Here is an 18,015-nt window from a genome sequence, read left to right as displayed (position 1 = left end):
ATCACTGTTCCGTCACAATTAGCGTAATTAAAGCTCGAAATGCTGGATAGTTTGTACAGTTGTTATTATCGCAACGGTAGGCGATTAATGATAATTGAAATTAAATAGTTGATTCAGTCATCAGTGCTCTTATGTTTAGTAGAACGTGCAAAAATTGAAAACTTTTTTTTGTCACTGATTTGATTTTTTCGTTAGAAAATGAATTAAAATTTTCTAATTAGTTGTTGCTTGAATTTTTGCATCTCGACTTTTTTGCGCGACCATGTATGACTTTCAATCATGGTGTCATTTGTTAGCAAAAACCAAATCAAGTGAGACATAGGATTGCAGCCAACAAGCAGTTTGAATTACGCTTAGTAATTACACGATTCTTTATAGGACATCAGTTTAGCCTGAATAATTTGCCAATTTAACTATTTTGGAGATAAACACCTTTAACTTCTTCACATTTTTTCATAGAAAACTATTAAGTACTATCAAATTTTGGGAAAGTTTTATCACGTTCCCGAAGAAACTTTTTTTCGGGGACTCCAAAACTGTGAATTTTTCCTGAGTAATATGTTCCTAACACAAGATTAACAATTTTTGGTTTTAATTGAGCGAAAATATTTCGTCGGCTGTTTTAGAGTGTCAACCGCGTTCGGAGATGATTGCGTTTTTTAGGAAATATATACGAAAACTAATCTAAATGCTATCAATAAAAGTTGATTTTGGTGTCGATTTTATTTAAAAGCTGTTAAGCTTTCTCTTTTCATCTTAATTTTCCATTTTTCGGATATATTCTCAATCTATTGAAATGTTGACTTCGTTTAAATGAGGGATTTATTGTTTCAAATCTAAAAATTAGCCCGTATTTAAAGTCCACTTGACGAAAGACATGCGGAAACAGAATCTCTTAGTTAATTGATTCTCCATCTCTTAGTAAATTTCGAAAAAGTGAAACCTAAGCAAAGGAATTATCTCATAGTGTGTTTAAATCAAAACAGTTAGTGTTTATAATCGGGAGCCAGAAAACAGGAACAAATTTTGCCAACCCAGTGATCGAAACTTGATACACCTTTGTAAGAAGAAAGCTAAAATGTAGTAAATGATGTCAAAACCTTGACGTTGCACTTGCTATGAAAACATCAATAAGTGTACAGAAATTCATGATTATAGCATGGGTGTGAAAAAAACAATCTTCAATGGAAGTGCAATAAAATTGGTATCTCAGATTTTTATCTTTATTGCAAGACAACGTCACGGACCCTTTGTCAATCTTCAGGCATTTCACTATCTGTCCACCAGGAATTTTTCTGCGTTCTCAAGACACTTTTTTTCTTCTCCAAGTTTCCCTGTGTGCATATCAATATAGTGCAACAACAATTCAAAGTGTGTTTTTTAACCCGGACTTGAGTCGCAGATTATTTCAGCGCTAAACCAGCACCTTTCAAGTGTATAAGTTTAATTCAGTTCCAAAACATTGCATCATCAGAATTTTTTAATTTCTTTGTGTTCAGTTGTTCTTCACTATGATTACATTGAGGTCAAGGAATTAGCCCAAGCTAATCTTATACTGTACAGTCTGCAAATTACTTAGTGGTTACGACTTGTTACGCAAATTAAATGCTACAAGCACCCACTCGGAAGTTTGAAGCGCATGTAAACCAAACGTTGTTGGCGGGAGTTAAGCTGAGCATATTGTTTTTTTATGCAGTATGTTTTACTCAAAAATCAAGACTGGCCCTTGTAAATTGGGACATGAACAGAGTACTGGCCATTCCCTAAAAAGCAGAGTGTCTTTAGACTGATTCAGCGCTGATTTACTCTGCCACCAACCTCCGGCAAGATCATTGCATGCCTACTGAGAAATTTATATCAACAACTAGAGTTTCTAAGAATCATATATGGCCAAATAAAGCTTCTAAAAACCTCGTATTATCGGGAGCCAGCCGGGACGTCGAAATGCATCGTAAATTGCATAAAGAGATACATGTAACAAAGGACACTAAACTGTTAATGCATCACCAATCTCAAAATATTTCAAAAGAGATAGAGGTGATGCAAACTTTGGACTGTATAACAAAGTTTAACAAAAAACTGCTATCAAAACGGAAAATCCAACTGGAACTCAAACAAATAACAGAACTCTTTTTAAGGTATTATCCAGATTTGAGGAAAATTGCACCTGGTTTTTTTCCATCTAAATTTTTTGAAAATTGTTGCAGCAACTGCGAACTCATTAACAAAAGTTGGAGCAAAACAGAAGTTTATCTCTTAGATCAACCATTAAAAGATTGCAATGAGTGAAATCGACCGAAAACTAGCAGAATTTAGAGTCATTCAAATGATGTTTTTGGGCTCCAATATAAACCAGTTGGTCTAAAATATGAAGTGGAAGTCTAAAATAGGCCCGAATTTGACTGAAGATTTCAAAATGTTTTTAAATAGCAAATTTGAATTAGGTTTTTGCGGTTTCTCTATTTTCTGTTTGTCCTCTCCAGCACTTTAGTCTCCAGTAAATTGTTCTACCTTCACCAAGACAGAGCAGGTGCAATTGTATAGCAACACATTATGTAAAGAAGGCATATGCGATCGGGTGCAATTAATATTCACTTTTCAAAACCTTATTATCGGCTTAGAACCCGTAAAATAACCAGTTTTCTAAAACAGTATCGACTAAGAGACAAAATCGTCGTTTAATTTTGTTTAAAAAATCAGAAAACAGTTTAGACAGAGTTAATGCACATTAAATCAAGTAGACATAATTACAAATTCTATGCAGAAATTGCAATTACTAGCAAATAAATTTTAGGAAGAGAGGACTGAAGAAAATGAATCACCACGGACAATCAAGAAATTGTGGAAAATTGCGTGTTGCTCAAATTCCGAAGCTATTAATCGACCGAAGTTATTACGATAAAAAGATTTTACCACTTGTGAGACTTGAAAATAGATCTAAGTTCACACCTTGCATAGAAGTTTTCCTTTTTGGTGAGCGCGATTGCGTTCTTCCGCACTACACGAGGGTCTAAGCAAAGTTATCCAACAAGTTGGAACGGTGCGTTTTTTTTCGTGTGATTGTTTATATTTTTGCACGGTACAATAAATTTTGATGCACCGTTTTTGTTTTTAGGGTTGATCAATCATTTACAATTATAGGTCGTTTCGAAATCGAGTTTAATTACCATCTAGTTTCAATAAAGACTATGTGCTCTGAAGCAACTATGTGGATCGATTTCCAATTTTTTTGACAAATTCAACTTTCTTAGTTTTATTTGTACAGAAAATCTTGTTAGGAAAATTCCCTTTAGAATATTCTCCAAGCATTCTAAGTGGTCATATATTTGCGAAAGTTCTTACAAAGCTATGCAAGTGGACCAAAAAATGCAGGCCTTTTAAAATTGTTTTTTTGCTAGTCATGTCCCTATTTCGTAATTTGCTGACACTTTTCTTAAATTATGTTGTGTTATGGATTAAAAATCTTACAGAGAAATAAATGCGGGTCTAAAAGCAGTTCATAATAAGAAATCGAGAAAGTCTTTTCATAATTGGATTTTTTGCAAGGAAGTCTCTGATTTACAAGTAGTTTTTTCCCTGTCAGAAACCGCAAAATCTGCGCAACAAAATTTTCTGTTCGTAAATTGAAGGAAAACAGTTTAATGGCAAGTTTCAGGACAAGAAATTGAGGAAATGAGGGTTTAACATAATTGGATTCGGGCGGAAGAGAAAAGTAGGGAATCGATACACCGGGAGCGGACTAAAAGTAAGAATCATATTTCAGAATGAAAATGGCCAACTTGAAATAAACGACATTGATGTGGGTTAACAATTATGAATTCCATCAATTTTATTGATTCTTATCAAAAATTCGATTTTAATGGAATAATTTTTGCTGTAATTATTTTATCTTTGCAACTAGCTGCAGTTCAGAAATAATTAGGTGCAGATTAATGTCCTGCGGTGTGTATTGATTGAACTAAAACTACTCTTTAGAAAAGTGTGCACCCGGGCCTAACGCCAAATCAGTTTCAGTACTGGGCAAGTCTAAATCCAAGTCTTATTTCATTACTGATTCAGAACCATGATCATGTCACTTTTTACACTTGGCAGTCTAAAAACAAGTCTGGGCTGAGACTTGGCAAGTCTTATCCAAGTCTGATTTAAGACATGGCAAGTCTAAATCCAAGTCTGATTTAAGACTTGGCAAGTCTAATCCAAGTCTGATTTAAAACTTGGCAAGTCTAAATTCAAGTCTGATTTAAGACTTGACAATTGAAAAAAACATCAAAAATAGCCAAAAAACCGTCAAAAATAGCCAGGGAAACGTCAAAAATAGCCTAAAAAACGTCAAAATTAGCAGAAAAAAACGCCTAAAAAAGCACGGGAAACGTAAAAAATAGCCAAAAAAACGTCAAAAATACTTAAAAAAAACGCCTAAAAAAGCCGGGGACGTCTTTTTGAATTTTTCCACGAGTCCTGTTCAACATTTTCAATCTCTGAAAAATCAAGAAGTGTCGATTTTCGGCTAAAATTTGGCTAAAAACGTCTGAAAAATGGCTGAAAACGGCCCAGAAACAGCTGAACACGGTCGAATTTGGCCTTCCCGGGTCCCCTGGCATCAGTTAGCATCACCTGATATGAGTTGGCATTAGTCTGCAACCATTTTCAGCGGGCCCCGAGAAAGTGCACAAAAATAAATGCAAAAATCGTGGCACGTTGCAAAATTTTTTTGATTTCGAAAATTTCACTAGAAATTTTTTTGAAAAGTTGGTTTTGACTTGGGAATCAACTTCCAAGTGTTATCCAAGTCTTGGTTAAGACCTGCCAGACCTGTAAGACTTGTATTTAGACTTGCCCAGTACTTTGAAGCTAAATAAGACTTGGATTTAGACTTGCCTAGTACTGATATAGACTTCGGTCCGGGCAGTCTAATATATTTAGATTTTGTGATGCAAATTGCCTAAAGAAATTAGCTTGAATGATCTTTGTTGCAAAAACGAAAAATATGGAATCATGGATGAGATCCGCGACCCACGACAGTAATTGGACAGACGGACTTCGGTCGAGGACCGCGGGTTTCCAGACAGAATATACCAAAAGACAGATATTGGCCAGACCGAACAGTCTATGGTCATCATTGGCTAGAATGAATCAGACTTTGTCCAGACTTTTGACGAGAACTCAAGCCAAACCATTGGCCAATCTGAACACCGTTATTAGAAGACCGTTCTCAACGGATTTAAGTCGTTAAAAGGCTGTCCTCCAAAGATATTTGGTATAAAAAGAATTTGCATGGGCTTTGCCTGATGTACGCTAGTATGACTGGCACTAAAACAACGTGCTTGTCAAATTGAATAATATAAACATGACAAATATCCAGAGAGACTAGACTGAACTACCGCAATATTCAAAATGAAAAATTAGCGCAAGCTAATGAAGTAAACTGTTCTAGAAAGTAACGGTTCACTGCATGACTCATCATGCGTACTCCTTTTTCTCCATTTTTTTTACAAAAGCATGACTGAAAACATTATTTTGACCCCGCACTGTATGTTCAAATCAAAGAAACCACATGAGTACAAAAAATTACACAGAATCCACGTAAACAGAACCCCACCAAACACTTAGAACAACCAGCGATACTCTAAACCACAAACAACGCTTTCAGTATAGCTCAGTAGGGAACGTCAAGTTAAAGAAAACACCACTGCTGATTAAGAAACTCATTCGACGATCGATGACAACATCGGTTAGATTCTATATAATACATATTTCCCGCGAGACAATTTTTTTTTTGAAAAAAAAAGTTTTTTAATGACTCTTTATGGTTTTGTATCTTGTGATAAGAAACCCGTTATTATCTTATCCTACAAATATTTCTTCACAAATCACGTTCATATGCTGAAGTGCGTAATATTCTTACCTTCATATGCTAAAAACTTTTTAATCTGGCAAAAGACGCGAGAACAAAAGAACTAGAGGCTCATAGCGTTGATGGAGAAAGATTTGCAAACACAGAAGAAGTCAAGCTGCCGCCATCGTTTATAAGCTTCTTTGAATGAAACTGAAACACTACGAAAAGCTATACAACAGACAAAGCTGAGTCGGTTATTCTGTCAGCGTGAAAGAGTTGTGTCATTTGCAAATAATGTCCAAAAAATCGAGTCAACTGAAACTTTTTATAATAAGTATCAATAATTCAGAAAAAAACCTCAAAAATGGAGTGAAATATTTGCTGGATACAGTCAACACTTTTTCAAATTGTTCGATTCAATGACCAATGAATAATTCACATGCAGCCGATTCTATCATTGGGTTCAAACCGATGATCAAAACTAGACAAATTGAAGAAGTGTGGACACCTTAATGGTTAGAATTTAAACAACTTTTTCTAACAATAAGAAACATCGTTTACATTTTGGAATAGCAATAAAATCAGCTTTTGCTGAAAGAGAAAAGCAATGAATGAATGTTTTATATACAAATACGGCAACAAAAAATTATTCATGGTTTTATAAAAGAGGAACTTAAAAGTTTTGAAATATGATTATGTCCGTGTTAACTTTGTTAAGATGTAAAAATTATTCAGGAAACGCAATTTCGTGCGCATGGCAAAACCATAAGAAAAAGTTAAACAAATAATGCAACACCTTGATTTAAAATGATGGGTGTTGCAAAATCAAATAATGCAACACCCATCATTTTGTAACAGCTTTGAACAAAGATAAAAAAAACCAGCAAAAATTAAGAAGCAGACAAGCGTGATTCTGTTTTTGTGTAAGCGTGAAAACGGAGTGTATTAGTTACAAAAAATGCTAAAAATTTCCAGCAAAAAATTATTACACCAAGTACCAAAAAATCAGAAAAATTCTCTGCCCAGAATTATGGTACATATATTAAATCAAATACAACGACAGAACCTACAAAGACACAATGGATAAACACAATGATGGAGTGGAATGACAACATCGTAACAACAAAAATCGTAACATCAAGCAAAAAATAATTCATATGCAGCCGATACTATCGCTGGGTTCAGAAAAGATGATAAAAGCTAACTGGATTGAACAAGTGTAGAGATCTTGATGATTAGAGCTCAAAATTTTTCCTAACAAGAAAAAACTTGATTGCACTTATCGGAAAAAATTAGACTTCTAAAGAACGAAACATCCAATCAATGAAAATTTTTGATAGAGATATTGGGAAAAAAATTTAATCATATCAATTTAATAGGGAAATTTCCTAGTTTGGAAATAAGATCAATGACCGAATTCATTGTAATGAAATGTCACAATTTTGCGAGGAAGGCAACTTTGTGCGCATTTCGAAGCCCGACAAAATCATAGGAAACTGCTAACAAATAGTGCAACACCATGATTTACAAGCTGAGACAATTTCAAGCACCTATCATATTGTAACAGCTTCTCTAAGTAAAGTTTAAAAAATAAATGAAAATTATACAGGAGACAAAACTGAGTAGTTTATATTGCCAGCGTAAAAGACTGATTTTATCAGTTTTATAAAATGTTAAAAAGTTCTAGCAAACATAAGAATTTTTACACCAAGTATCGACAACTCAGAAGAAATTCACTTACCAAAATTATGGCACATAATCAGATCAAATGAATAAGCCTACAAAGACACAATAGCTAAACAGTAAAACGGATTGAAATATTTATTGGAAGCAGTCAACATTTTGTCAAAAGAATTGTGTATCATCCAGCAATGAATTATTCATATGCAGCAGATACTTTTTCTGGGTTAAAACGGATGATCAAAACTAAACGGATTGAAGAAGTGTAGGCATTTTGATGATTTGATATTAAAACTTTTTCTAAAAAGAAGAAACTTGATTTGCGCTTTTCAGAAAACAAAAATTTGGATTTTGCATAAAAACTTGCAATCACTGAAAACTTTAAAAACAGATATCGGGACGAAAAATTTTTCTTAATAGAGAATATTTATATTCTGAAGATATGATCAGTGGTCAAGTTAACTGAATTAAAATGTTATGTTTTTTGAAGGAATGAGACTTCATGCTCATTGCGAAGCCCGATAAAATCATAGGAATTAGCTAACAAAGATTGCAACAACATGATTTAAAAGCGGAGAAGATTTCCAGCGCCGATCAAATTTTAACGGAGTCTTTGAATGAAGCTGAAAACCAAGCAAAAATTATACAACAGACAAAACTGAGTCAGTTATCTTGTCAGCGTAAAAATGGATTGTATTAGTTAGAGAGAATGTTAAAAAATTCCAGCAAACAAAAGAATACTTACACTAAGTATCAACAATTCAGAAAACATTCTTGCACAAATATAAGATTTAGTGAAAGAACCTAAAAGGACAAAATAGTTAAACACAAAAATATAATAAACATTTGTTTGGATGACATTTTGCCAAAACATTTGTATCAACAAGCATTGAATACTTCATCTACAGCCGATTCCACCTTTGGGTTCCAACAGATGATCAAAGCTTAACAGATTGAAGAAATGTGGACACTCTAATGATTAGAGCCGATAACTTCTTCTAATAAGAAAGAACCTCGTTTAAAATTTTGTGTAACACTAAAATCAACCTTTGCTGAAAAAAAGTCCAATGAATAAAAATTTCATATACAGATATTTGGATGAAAACAACTCATAGCTATATAACAGGGAAATTTCATAATTTTGAAATATGATTAATGGCCGTGTTGATTCTGTTAAAATGTAACAATTTTTCAAGGAACTCAATTTCGTGAGCTTTGCAAAGTCATAAGAAAATGCTAAACTAAGAATGCAACACCAAGATTTACAAGAAGAGAAGAAGTCAAGCACTCATCTTATTGTAACGGCTTCCTTGAATGAAGCTAATAAACAACAAAAATTATACAAGAGACAAAGCGGAGTCGGTTAAATTGTCAGCGTGAAACGCGGGTTGTATCAGTTACAATTAATCTTAAAAATTTCCAGCAATCAAAATAGTTCTTACACCAATTATCGAGAAATCTGAAAGAAAACACTACCCAAAAGTATGGGAGAGACATTAAATCAGATCTAATGAAAGAGCCTACAAAGACACAATAGCTAAACAAATTTTTCGAGTTAAAACAGATGATCAAAACTAAACGGATTGAAGAAGTGTAGACACTTTGATTATTAGAGTTTGAAACTCTTAAAAAAAGGAAACTTGACTTGCGCTTTTAGAAAAACAAAAATATTCGGAATTTGCATAACATTCAACTACTGAAAACTTTAATTACAGATTTTCGGACGAATTTTATTCAAGGCTATATAATAGGGAACTTTCATAGTTTCAAAATATGATCAATGGCCGAGTTAACAGTATTAAAATGTTGCAATTGTTCAAGGAACGCTACTTCGTTTGCATTGCGAAGCCCGACAAAGTCATAAGAAAATGCTTACACAATTATTTATTACCTCTTAATTTCATGTCATGTTTACATATATCTTATTTGAAGTTTTTCCTCTTTTTCTATTTTTGCTGTCCTGAGAGGACGTTTCTTAACGTAACCCTTTAACTGTTTGACTTTCTTTAATTTAAGTGGAAAAAAAGATCCAATCTAGTAAATAGGTGTGGACGTAGAGGACCACATGATAACAATAGTAAGTTTTTCAAAATCTCATTTTTTCTGAAGAGAAGCAAAATGTGTCCTTTTTTCATTCGTTTTAGGTGTGTATTTGAGTATTTTTTGTGATGTTATATGCATGAATGTCCAGATGCGTGGTTGTTGGTGTGGATAATTTTCGGGAAAATGAATATTTTTGGAAATTAAATACTCTCTTAGAAAGCCTAATTAATGTTTCTCTCTTTGCGTTTTAAGTGGTCTAAAAGTTAGAGTCGCACTCTAAAAACTCTAAAAAATCAGCTTTGATATAAAATTTCAGGCCCAAAAAGTGTTGAAGGTACAGAGAGGCTGGACCAGGAGCGCACACCTCAACCTGGGAATCGTTTGAAGCATTTCCTGTTTTTCAGGTTCAAAACTTTGTTGATTTATTTGATGTTTCTTCGTTGTTGATATTCACGGTCAAATTCCTCAATGTCAATGAACTCGTCGAAAAGGAGTTTTTGTGCATGTTTTTCTTTTTCAGTGACGTTTTTGTGATCGCATTTTGATTGGAAAGTCTTCAATTGGTAGTACTCGATTTTGGCGTGAATTAATCTGCCGTTGGCGTGATAACATTTGTGGTTGTGTGCGTTGAAAACTGCGTAGATGCACACAGCTCGTCCACCATTGTTGACAAGGATAACTGGGCTCCCCTCATCTCCTAAATGTTACAAACAGGAAAATATGCAACATACCAGCCCCTCTACCTGGGGTGAGATTGCAGAAATGCTACTCGACTATTTATTGTCCGGGGTTGTGTGCGAGGCGTTAATTGTTCCCAGGCGTTAATTTTGAATTTACATCAAAAGTTTGCGAGTTCGATTCATAAGCTAATCCCTGCGTTTAACTTTTCTATTCGCATTATCCTAATTCCAATTAGTCGAGGTGGTCAGACCGAAGTGACCCCTGATCAGACGAGTTTCGAGCGCACACATGTTCCCGGTGAGTTCGAATTACATGGTCTGGAAAAAACGTCGAGCGCACTTTTGTCTGGAAAATGGTCTGGAACTTGTCTGTCTGCTCAGAGGTCACTTCGGTCTGGGACGGTCTGATCAGAGGTCCCACTTGTCTGGGACGGTCTGATCAGAGGTCCCACTTCGGTCTGGGACGGTCTGATCAGAGTTCCCACTTGTCTGGGACGGTCTGATCAGAGGTCCCACTTGTCTGGGACGGTCTGATCAGAGGTCCCACTTGTCTGGGACGGTCTGATCAGAGGTCCCACTTCGGTCTGGGACGGTCTGATCAGAGTTCCCACTTGTCTGGGACGGTCTGATCAGAGGTCCCACTTGTCTGGGACGGTCTGATCAGAGGCGATTTGAAGCGCGACCTCGACCTGGGAAACTATTTGTTCAATATACGACTCAAAAGAGGTAGTGAAGAATCTATAGTTTAAGCCAAGGATAACTATTAAGTTGCTAAGTTTGGAAAATTGTATTACTGTAAGAAATGGAAAAGCCAAAAATCTGAAATTTTTTTCTGCTTTTCCTGTTTTTCGGAAATCTATTTTTTGGAGAGTTTGCATAATATTTTAGATGCTTTAGTTACCACTGAATAATTAGTTTTGACTTTACGGGCAGTTTTGACGTTACGGACCAAGCTAATAACTTTTGCATCATTGTTTGCTTTAGTTACTTCCTCCTCTAAAGTAATTGGTCTAATCGAAGCTAATCTGCTTCCATTTTTGGCAAGCACCAATATTTTCTGACAACAAGAAATTTTTTCCCGGACACCAGACAACCTGATTCTTGGTAAACTTACTATATTGTGATATTGGGGACAGTTGATGAGTACTCTGCTTCCAAGTTGAAACGTGCATGATTATATACATAATCTGAGAAAATGGTCATCATAATTCTTTTCCTCTGGGCAGACGTCCAGTGTCTTTTTAACGCCAAGCCAAACCTACCGATTTGTAAGCAATAGACAGAGCACGCGATCTCAAAAGCTGCAATATTACAGCTGTTTGTTGGCAACTAACGTTTAAATTGACATCTATCTCGAGCCATGTAGCATTGAACGCTATGCAGGTCCCCACTGTATCCCTTGAGATCTTTTTTCCACGTCATTTTATCCAGAAAGCAATCTCCTGTTGTTTCCAGATCCATCATCTAGGCACAAGACCATTACTTATGTGAATATACTCAAAGAGGATACAGGAAGACTAGGTAGGACAAGCAGCAAATAAGATCTATTCTCTTAACCACCCTCCACCCCTACCCCCCCCCCTTGGTGGGGTTTTAACATTGCCCCCCCCCACCCCCTCCCCAGTCGCACCCAATACTTTTTAAATTGAAATATGCTATGTAACACCACTTAATTTATAGAAGTTGTTCGTAGAACACTGAGTGGGGAAGGGGCGACAAAATATTGATTCAAAGAGTTTTCACGGCAAAAAAATGTTGAATGAAGCTGTGGTAACTCGTTAAATGCAATTACTCTTTGATAAATTTACCAAATGAAAACAAATCACAGTTTGGTCCGGTCTGAGGGTATACAAATGAATTTGAGTGCAAGCTGCGAACCGCCAAGCGGTTCGAGCGATCTTAAATCAGCATTTCGAAGTGATTTTTCAAAGTCAAGTAACCATGCTTAAAACCCAATACGCGTGCGTTTTAAAATGGCGAAAGTCAACGGAAGTAAATTTCTGACTCAGTAGGAACTTCTAACTAATTAAATTCTGACAATGCGGACATGGGCAATTTAACATGAGAACGTGAGTGTTTTAAGGTTTCTGATCAACTCTCGTTGCGATTACAACAGTAACCAAAACCTACGTTAATGTAGCTGTGTTCAAAAGTGAATTAATTCGTTCCCCCGCCCCCACCTCCTAAGTTTTTTTCAAATCGAAGATGAGTATTGGTGTTCTACAGATTTCTACGACACCACGAGGAGTATTACTATACCACAGATTTTTTGTAGCTGAAAAAAATAGTTCAAGACTTGAATTTTGACTTTTGTCTAGTCGAACAGTTACCTCCGTTTTTAAGCGTTTACTTTTGTTTTCGAATATTTTTCTTTAACAGTAGCTTAGTTTGTAGTACTTAGTAATTACTAACTGCTGATAAAATATAAGTTTGAAGGTAGGTGGGGTAGAATGGATAGATAGGGACTCATACGTGATCAAAATTTCTCCAAATGACTTTGTCATCTAGAACATAACCAGCAGTTAATAATTACTTTGTTTTATAAACCAGGCTACTGCTAAATTCCATGTTCAAAAACAGAGGTCAATGTTTAAGGTGGAGGTAAAGGTTCGATTAGAGGAAAGTAAAATTTCAATTCTTGAAAAAATTTTCTTCAGCTAGAAAAAACCTGTAGTATATTAATACTCCTCTTGGTGTCGCAGAAACCTTTAGAATACAAATATTAATATTCGATTCGTATAAACTTATGAGGTGGGGGGAGGGAGAACGAACTCTCTTTTGAGCACAGCTACACACTAACGTACATTTTGGTTACTGTTGTAATCGCAACGAGAGTTGATTAAAAACATTAAAACACTCACAACATGAGTGCTTTGAAAAAGTAGACGCACTTTTAATTTTGAAGGTACGGGTTTGTGGTGCGGGGTAGGGAGTAAAGAGGAGGGGGTTCATTTGGCGAGGAGGGTGATAGGTAAGTAGAGGGAGGGTACATAGATAGTCTAATGGTATGTCAGTGCGGATGAGCGGGGAGATAGGTTGAGGGTTAGAGGGTAGGTATTTGGAGGTGATGGGGTAGGAGGGTCTGGGGTTTATTATGAACGGATGAGGATAAATAGTTGTAGGAGGGTAGGCCGCCCCCGCCAGCACATCCGTTACATACCTAGCCCACGGATACTATCTACCACTGCCTACACCCCCGCCTACACACCACCCCATATGCCTACCCCAACCACACACCAACTCGCGCCAACCTACCCCTACTGCTACCCCCCACCCTCCACCTACCTACGCACCCACTGAACCAATTCATATCTAAAAATTGGTTGCTTCTACCTATATATTGCATTTGTTTTTTTTTATTTTTTTCTAACAGGTAGGTTAATTGAATGAATGTCTATTACACGACTCTCCGAATTGTTTCCGGACTTGCTTCTAGACAATTTTCAAATCGAACATTATCCTTTGTTTATAATAGTTGACTTCTGTTTTCGAATATTAGACTTTAACAGTAGCTTAGAAACATAAAGTACTTAGAAACTGCCGGTAATTCTCAAGATGAAAAACTCTTTTCAAAAAATTATGGTCTAATTTATTTAAGTATCTCCTAATTTTCTAACCCAGCCCCCTACCTGTCCCCATAGTTACCCAATCCAACACTTAATTTCTACCTACCTTACCCCCTGCGAACCAATCTTCTCCTGCCTTATAACCCCCAGCCCAAAGTACCTAGTCCGTTGCTCCACCCGCAACAACCCACTCCCATCCAATTACCTAAACCCTCACCTACCCTCTACACCTAACTACAATCCCTGACTAAAATTTCTAACTAAAAATGATTGTTTCTTTTCTAAGTATGTGTTTGATTGTTTGTGTTTTTTCTTGATATTTCTGAAAGAGGTAGGGTTCTTAAAGTTTTCGAGTCTTGTCCAGTATTCTACCGGGTATGTTGTTTAAGCTGAAGCAAGTTTGTTCACGACTTGAATTTAGACAATTTCCATTTGGCCATTTACCTCCGTTTTGATTTCTGCTTTGGAACATTAGACAGGAGCTTAGTGTGTCATATATAGTAAATAGGAACCACTGGTAGTATTCAAATTGAAGAGGCCATTTCCAGAAAATTTGAACCCTATTTAGTTCCTCCTACTTTTCTAACCTATCCCCGTCCAATTACCACATACACTTACCTCTCCCCCAAGTAACCCCCTGCGAACCCTCCCCCTCACCAACTACTGACCCCCACCAACCCACCCCCAACCTAGCCTATCACGCCTTATCAAAAAAATAAATACCCCCAACTAACTGCGCCAATCTACCAACTCAGCCCCCATTACTTCTTCGACCTACCCAACCCGTCTCCGATTACCTACCCCCCCCCCCCATGATCCACATTCCTTACAAAATATGGTTGCTTCCAATTATATATTGCGTTGTTTGTATTTCTTGTTAAAATTTCTGAATATCAGGGCTGGGTTGATTTAAAGGTTTTTTTGCACAACTCTTCGAGTCGTTTCCGGAATTCTATTGGCTATTTTTTTTTGTTTACTAGAAGCAAGTTTGTTCATGACTTTAAATTTGATTTTTATTGCACGACTCTTCGTTTCGGGTATTCTACCGGCTATGTTTTGTTTTGTTTTATTTTGTTTTACAATCATATAGATTGTTCAATTGCTTTGGTCGAAAGTCGGTTGATTGACAACAATAGCTTTTCTGTTTGCAACCCACAGTCGTTATACACTCTCAGCTAGTGGGCACGCGTCAGTACAGTAAATGGTTATAAAAAATATGGAACGAGCGTCTGGAGGGAGCAAATAATATAGCTAAGCGGAGGATGGCTCCAACGAAAATGATCCAAACTCTTTTTTCGCTACTTATTCTCGCTTTTCGCTTTGGAAAAAAAATGTAGTCTAATGCTGAAGCCTAATAAACGCAGTTGCAGATATTTGTAGTATTAATCGGGCGCCGACAATTTATTTCACCGATAGCAAATGCAACTGTTCATAGCAAGAGTTCTTAAAAATATTTTTCTACAAACGGCAGTGGATGTGGTGGACTTTTTGGAATTCAGCAAACACGAAATCTAATAAAAGATTGTCAATACTGGGCAAAATTATAAAAACTCTAAAATCCCTAATCCAGTTTTTGATTATACGGTTTGTCAACGTTGAAAATCTTGCGTTGAAATCGAAACTTGTGATCATCTAATTAATCAGGCTGCTACGCGTTCATTGCGCATCATGAAAATCTCCTTAGTATTAGCTGCAAGTATAGCGCATTAAATATCAAACTTAATTTCAAGTTTGCTGTTCTATAGCGCAAAAAACACAAATGAGTTTCTGAAACTCAAGATTATTTCAACAACAAAAGCAAATGTTGAGTTAACAAATTGTTCTGTCCCTAGTTTTCAAGCATCACGTTTTAATTTTTTACAGTGATGAAAGCATTTTTATCATAGAGATAAAATTTTATAGCTGGGAAGAAAAAGTTAGAATTGAAAGCAGGCACCAATGACATATCTTATTGTCGACTGATTTCAAAATAATTCGTCAAAGATAACCATTTGGTTTCGCCTGGGGACTGCAGTCAATTTATAAACAGAAAAGTGACTGCAGCGTGGACTTTTAGAGAGTAGTTTTTCACTCTTGTGTTTTCGGATATGCTTCATCAAAATCAAATCTCATTGACTTTTGATATTCATAGCTTACCAAACATCTTTCCCTTCCTACATTAAGAAAAAATGCTGAGAACTCAACGAGAATTTTTTGTTCAACCAGCGAAATGTTTTTTCTTGGAGCAAATTTTTGGTGCGTGAACAAGAAAAGTCTTTTTGAAATTGTCTACTCATTTCCTTAAAGAGAAAATAAAGTACCAAAGCAAAGACATTGGATAAGCTGTCAATATCAAAGATCAACGAGAAGTCTTATAATCTCCAATCTTGTTTTTGTTATCAAAAATGGAATATCATTTTTGTATACCAATTGTGATACGGCGTGAGGTTTTTCCGCTCAGTGTGCGAGATGAGTGCTAACAGAACTATTGTAGTTTTAAAGAATATTTGCTTTACAGTCCTTATGTTTATACAAAGTTTTTATTCTTTGAAGTTCTTCAATTTACAATATATTCGTTGCACGAAACAAAAAAATTGAAACTCTGTAATCTGCCAAAAAATTTTAAATAAAAATTGTATGATATTCAGTAACAAGAACTTCTTCTGAGGGTTAGAAACTGGTTATCTGGATTTTTATTGATATAACCATAGAAACATCAAGAAGATGAAATTGAAATATATAGTGTTGCCTAAAAAGCAACGTGTCGCAAATATTTATCTTTCAAATTTTTTTGTTTACATTTGTTCATGTACTTAAAAAGTTATCAAGTTGCATAATTGTAAACTTCAGCAGTTTAAAAAGAATGTCATTGTTATTCAGTTCTTGAAGTCAACTTTCTTGAAGATCTTCATTTTCGTTATAGTTGAATTTCGCAAGTACGATTTTATGAAGTTCTGATTACCAAGTTAAAGCACGATTAGAACGTTATTGAGATAAACTGAAGAAATATATTTTCAGAAAATTTTGTTCAAATTTGTTGCAATCATGATTTCTCGAAAGAAGTGGTAGCAAAGGTCGTGTTCTCCAAATTTAATTTTCTTTAATATCCCGATTTCACTTTTTTTGAACTGTAAGGGTGATTTCCTGTTGCTAAATCCAGTTTTCGCTGAATTTAATCATTTAGCTGTTTGAGCGAGCAGAATTTTTGAAGGAATCGCCATGGAAAACGTGTTTTTCTCCATAACATGTCAAATTATATAAAGAACTTATCTTTTAAGACACTTAAAAGTATTGAAAGGCTGTTTATTTATTTGAGTTCTAGTTTGCATTTGATCAGTTGTTTAATTGTTTCTATTTTAATTCTCTTTTTTGATTGCTTTAATTCAAATTCAGATGGTAAGGATGTCAATATTTGAAAAGGGACGCTTTGAAAACTTCTTCTAATGATGTTTTTCTCAAAATTGTTTTCTTGTTTTTTGTTCCCTTTTTGTTTTCATAGAGAAATTTGTAGATTATAAGTTACAAACTTACATCTGGAAACAAAAAAGCATGAAAAAACAAAAAAGCAGGTATCTCTTTGAGAAAGCTTCGTGAGAAATTTTCAATACTTTCTGATTTTCTAATATTAAAATTATAACCATAAAAACGGTGAATATCTAAAAGGTGAATATAATAGAATAGAATTGATAGAAACGCATATATTTAAATGAGCGTTGATTTGTACCATTGGATTTTTTGCCTGAGTTCCGTGATCATTAACATCTCCCATTCCAACCGCTACGTGAGTCATCGATTCCATGCTGAGGTGACCACTAACAAGGAGAGATCTCGGGTGAGATGCGACCACTAGCAAGATGTTATTAATACTAATCGCGCCTGACTAAAAGTTCCCTACCAAATAAAGTTCCCATGAAAAAAAATTTAATCGCAAAGTTCGCACAGTTATGAACACCGAATGCGTGAAATAGTTAGAGGAAGTGCAAAAAATTTTGTTGCGGAAAAATTATTGCCTCTATAAATAAGCAAAAAATTTGGCTGTAATTCAAACAATTTCTCGCTGTAATCACGTATTTGTAGCTATTAGTAATAAACTACCTAGTGATACTGTTCTTGAATCTTAAATTAGCTTATAAAAATGTTAAAATAGCAATAAACTTGTGTAAAGAGAAAAAAATTTGCAGAATATTGAAGGAATCGCCATGGAAAATGTGTTTTTCTCCATATCATCGCA

The 18,015-nt window shown here is 35.4% G+C and overlaps 1 protein-coding gene across 1 annotated transcript; it reads right to left on the bottom strand.

Annotated features, from left to right (window-relative positions):
* Window positions 1–9,936: 9,936 nt before the first annotated feature.
* On the bottom strand, window positions 9,937–17,588 carry LOC142353558 (uncharacterized). The gene is made up of 3 exons (XM_075405823.1): window positions 17,509–17,588; window positions 11,574–11,703; window positions 9,937–10,256 (listed from the first exon to the last, which is right to left on the bottom strand). Exons 1-3 carry the CDS (start codon window positions 17,581–17,583, stop codon window positions 9,982–9,984), a joined length of 480 nt encoding a protein of 159 aa, XP_075261938.1. The 5' UTR covers window positions 17,584–17,588; the 3' UTR covers window positions 9,937–9,981.
* Between the last annotated feature and the right edge of the window lie 427 nt (window positions 17,589–18,015).

This window comes from Convolutriloba macropyga, chromosome 14 (assembly GCF_964194025.1).
Source record: "Convolutriloba macropyga chromosome 14, txConMacr16.3, whole genome shotgun sequence".
NCBI classification, from domain to species: Eukaryota; Metazoa; Xenacoelomorpha; order Acoela; family Convolutidae; genus Convolutriloba; species Convolutriloba macropyga.
The sequence above is the reverse complement of the archived record's forward strand: the minus strand, read 5'-3'. Positions and strand labels throughout refer to the sequence as shown.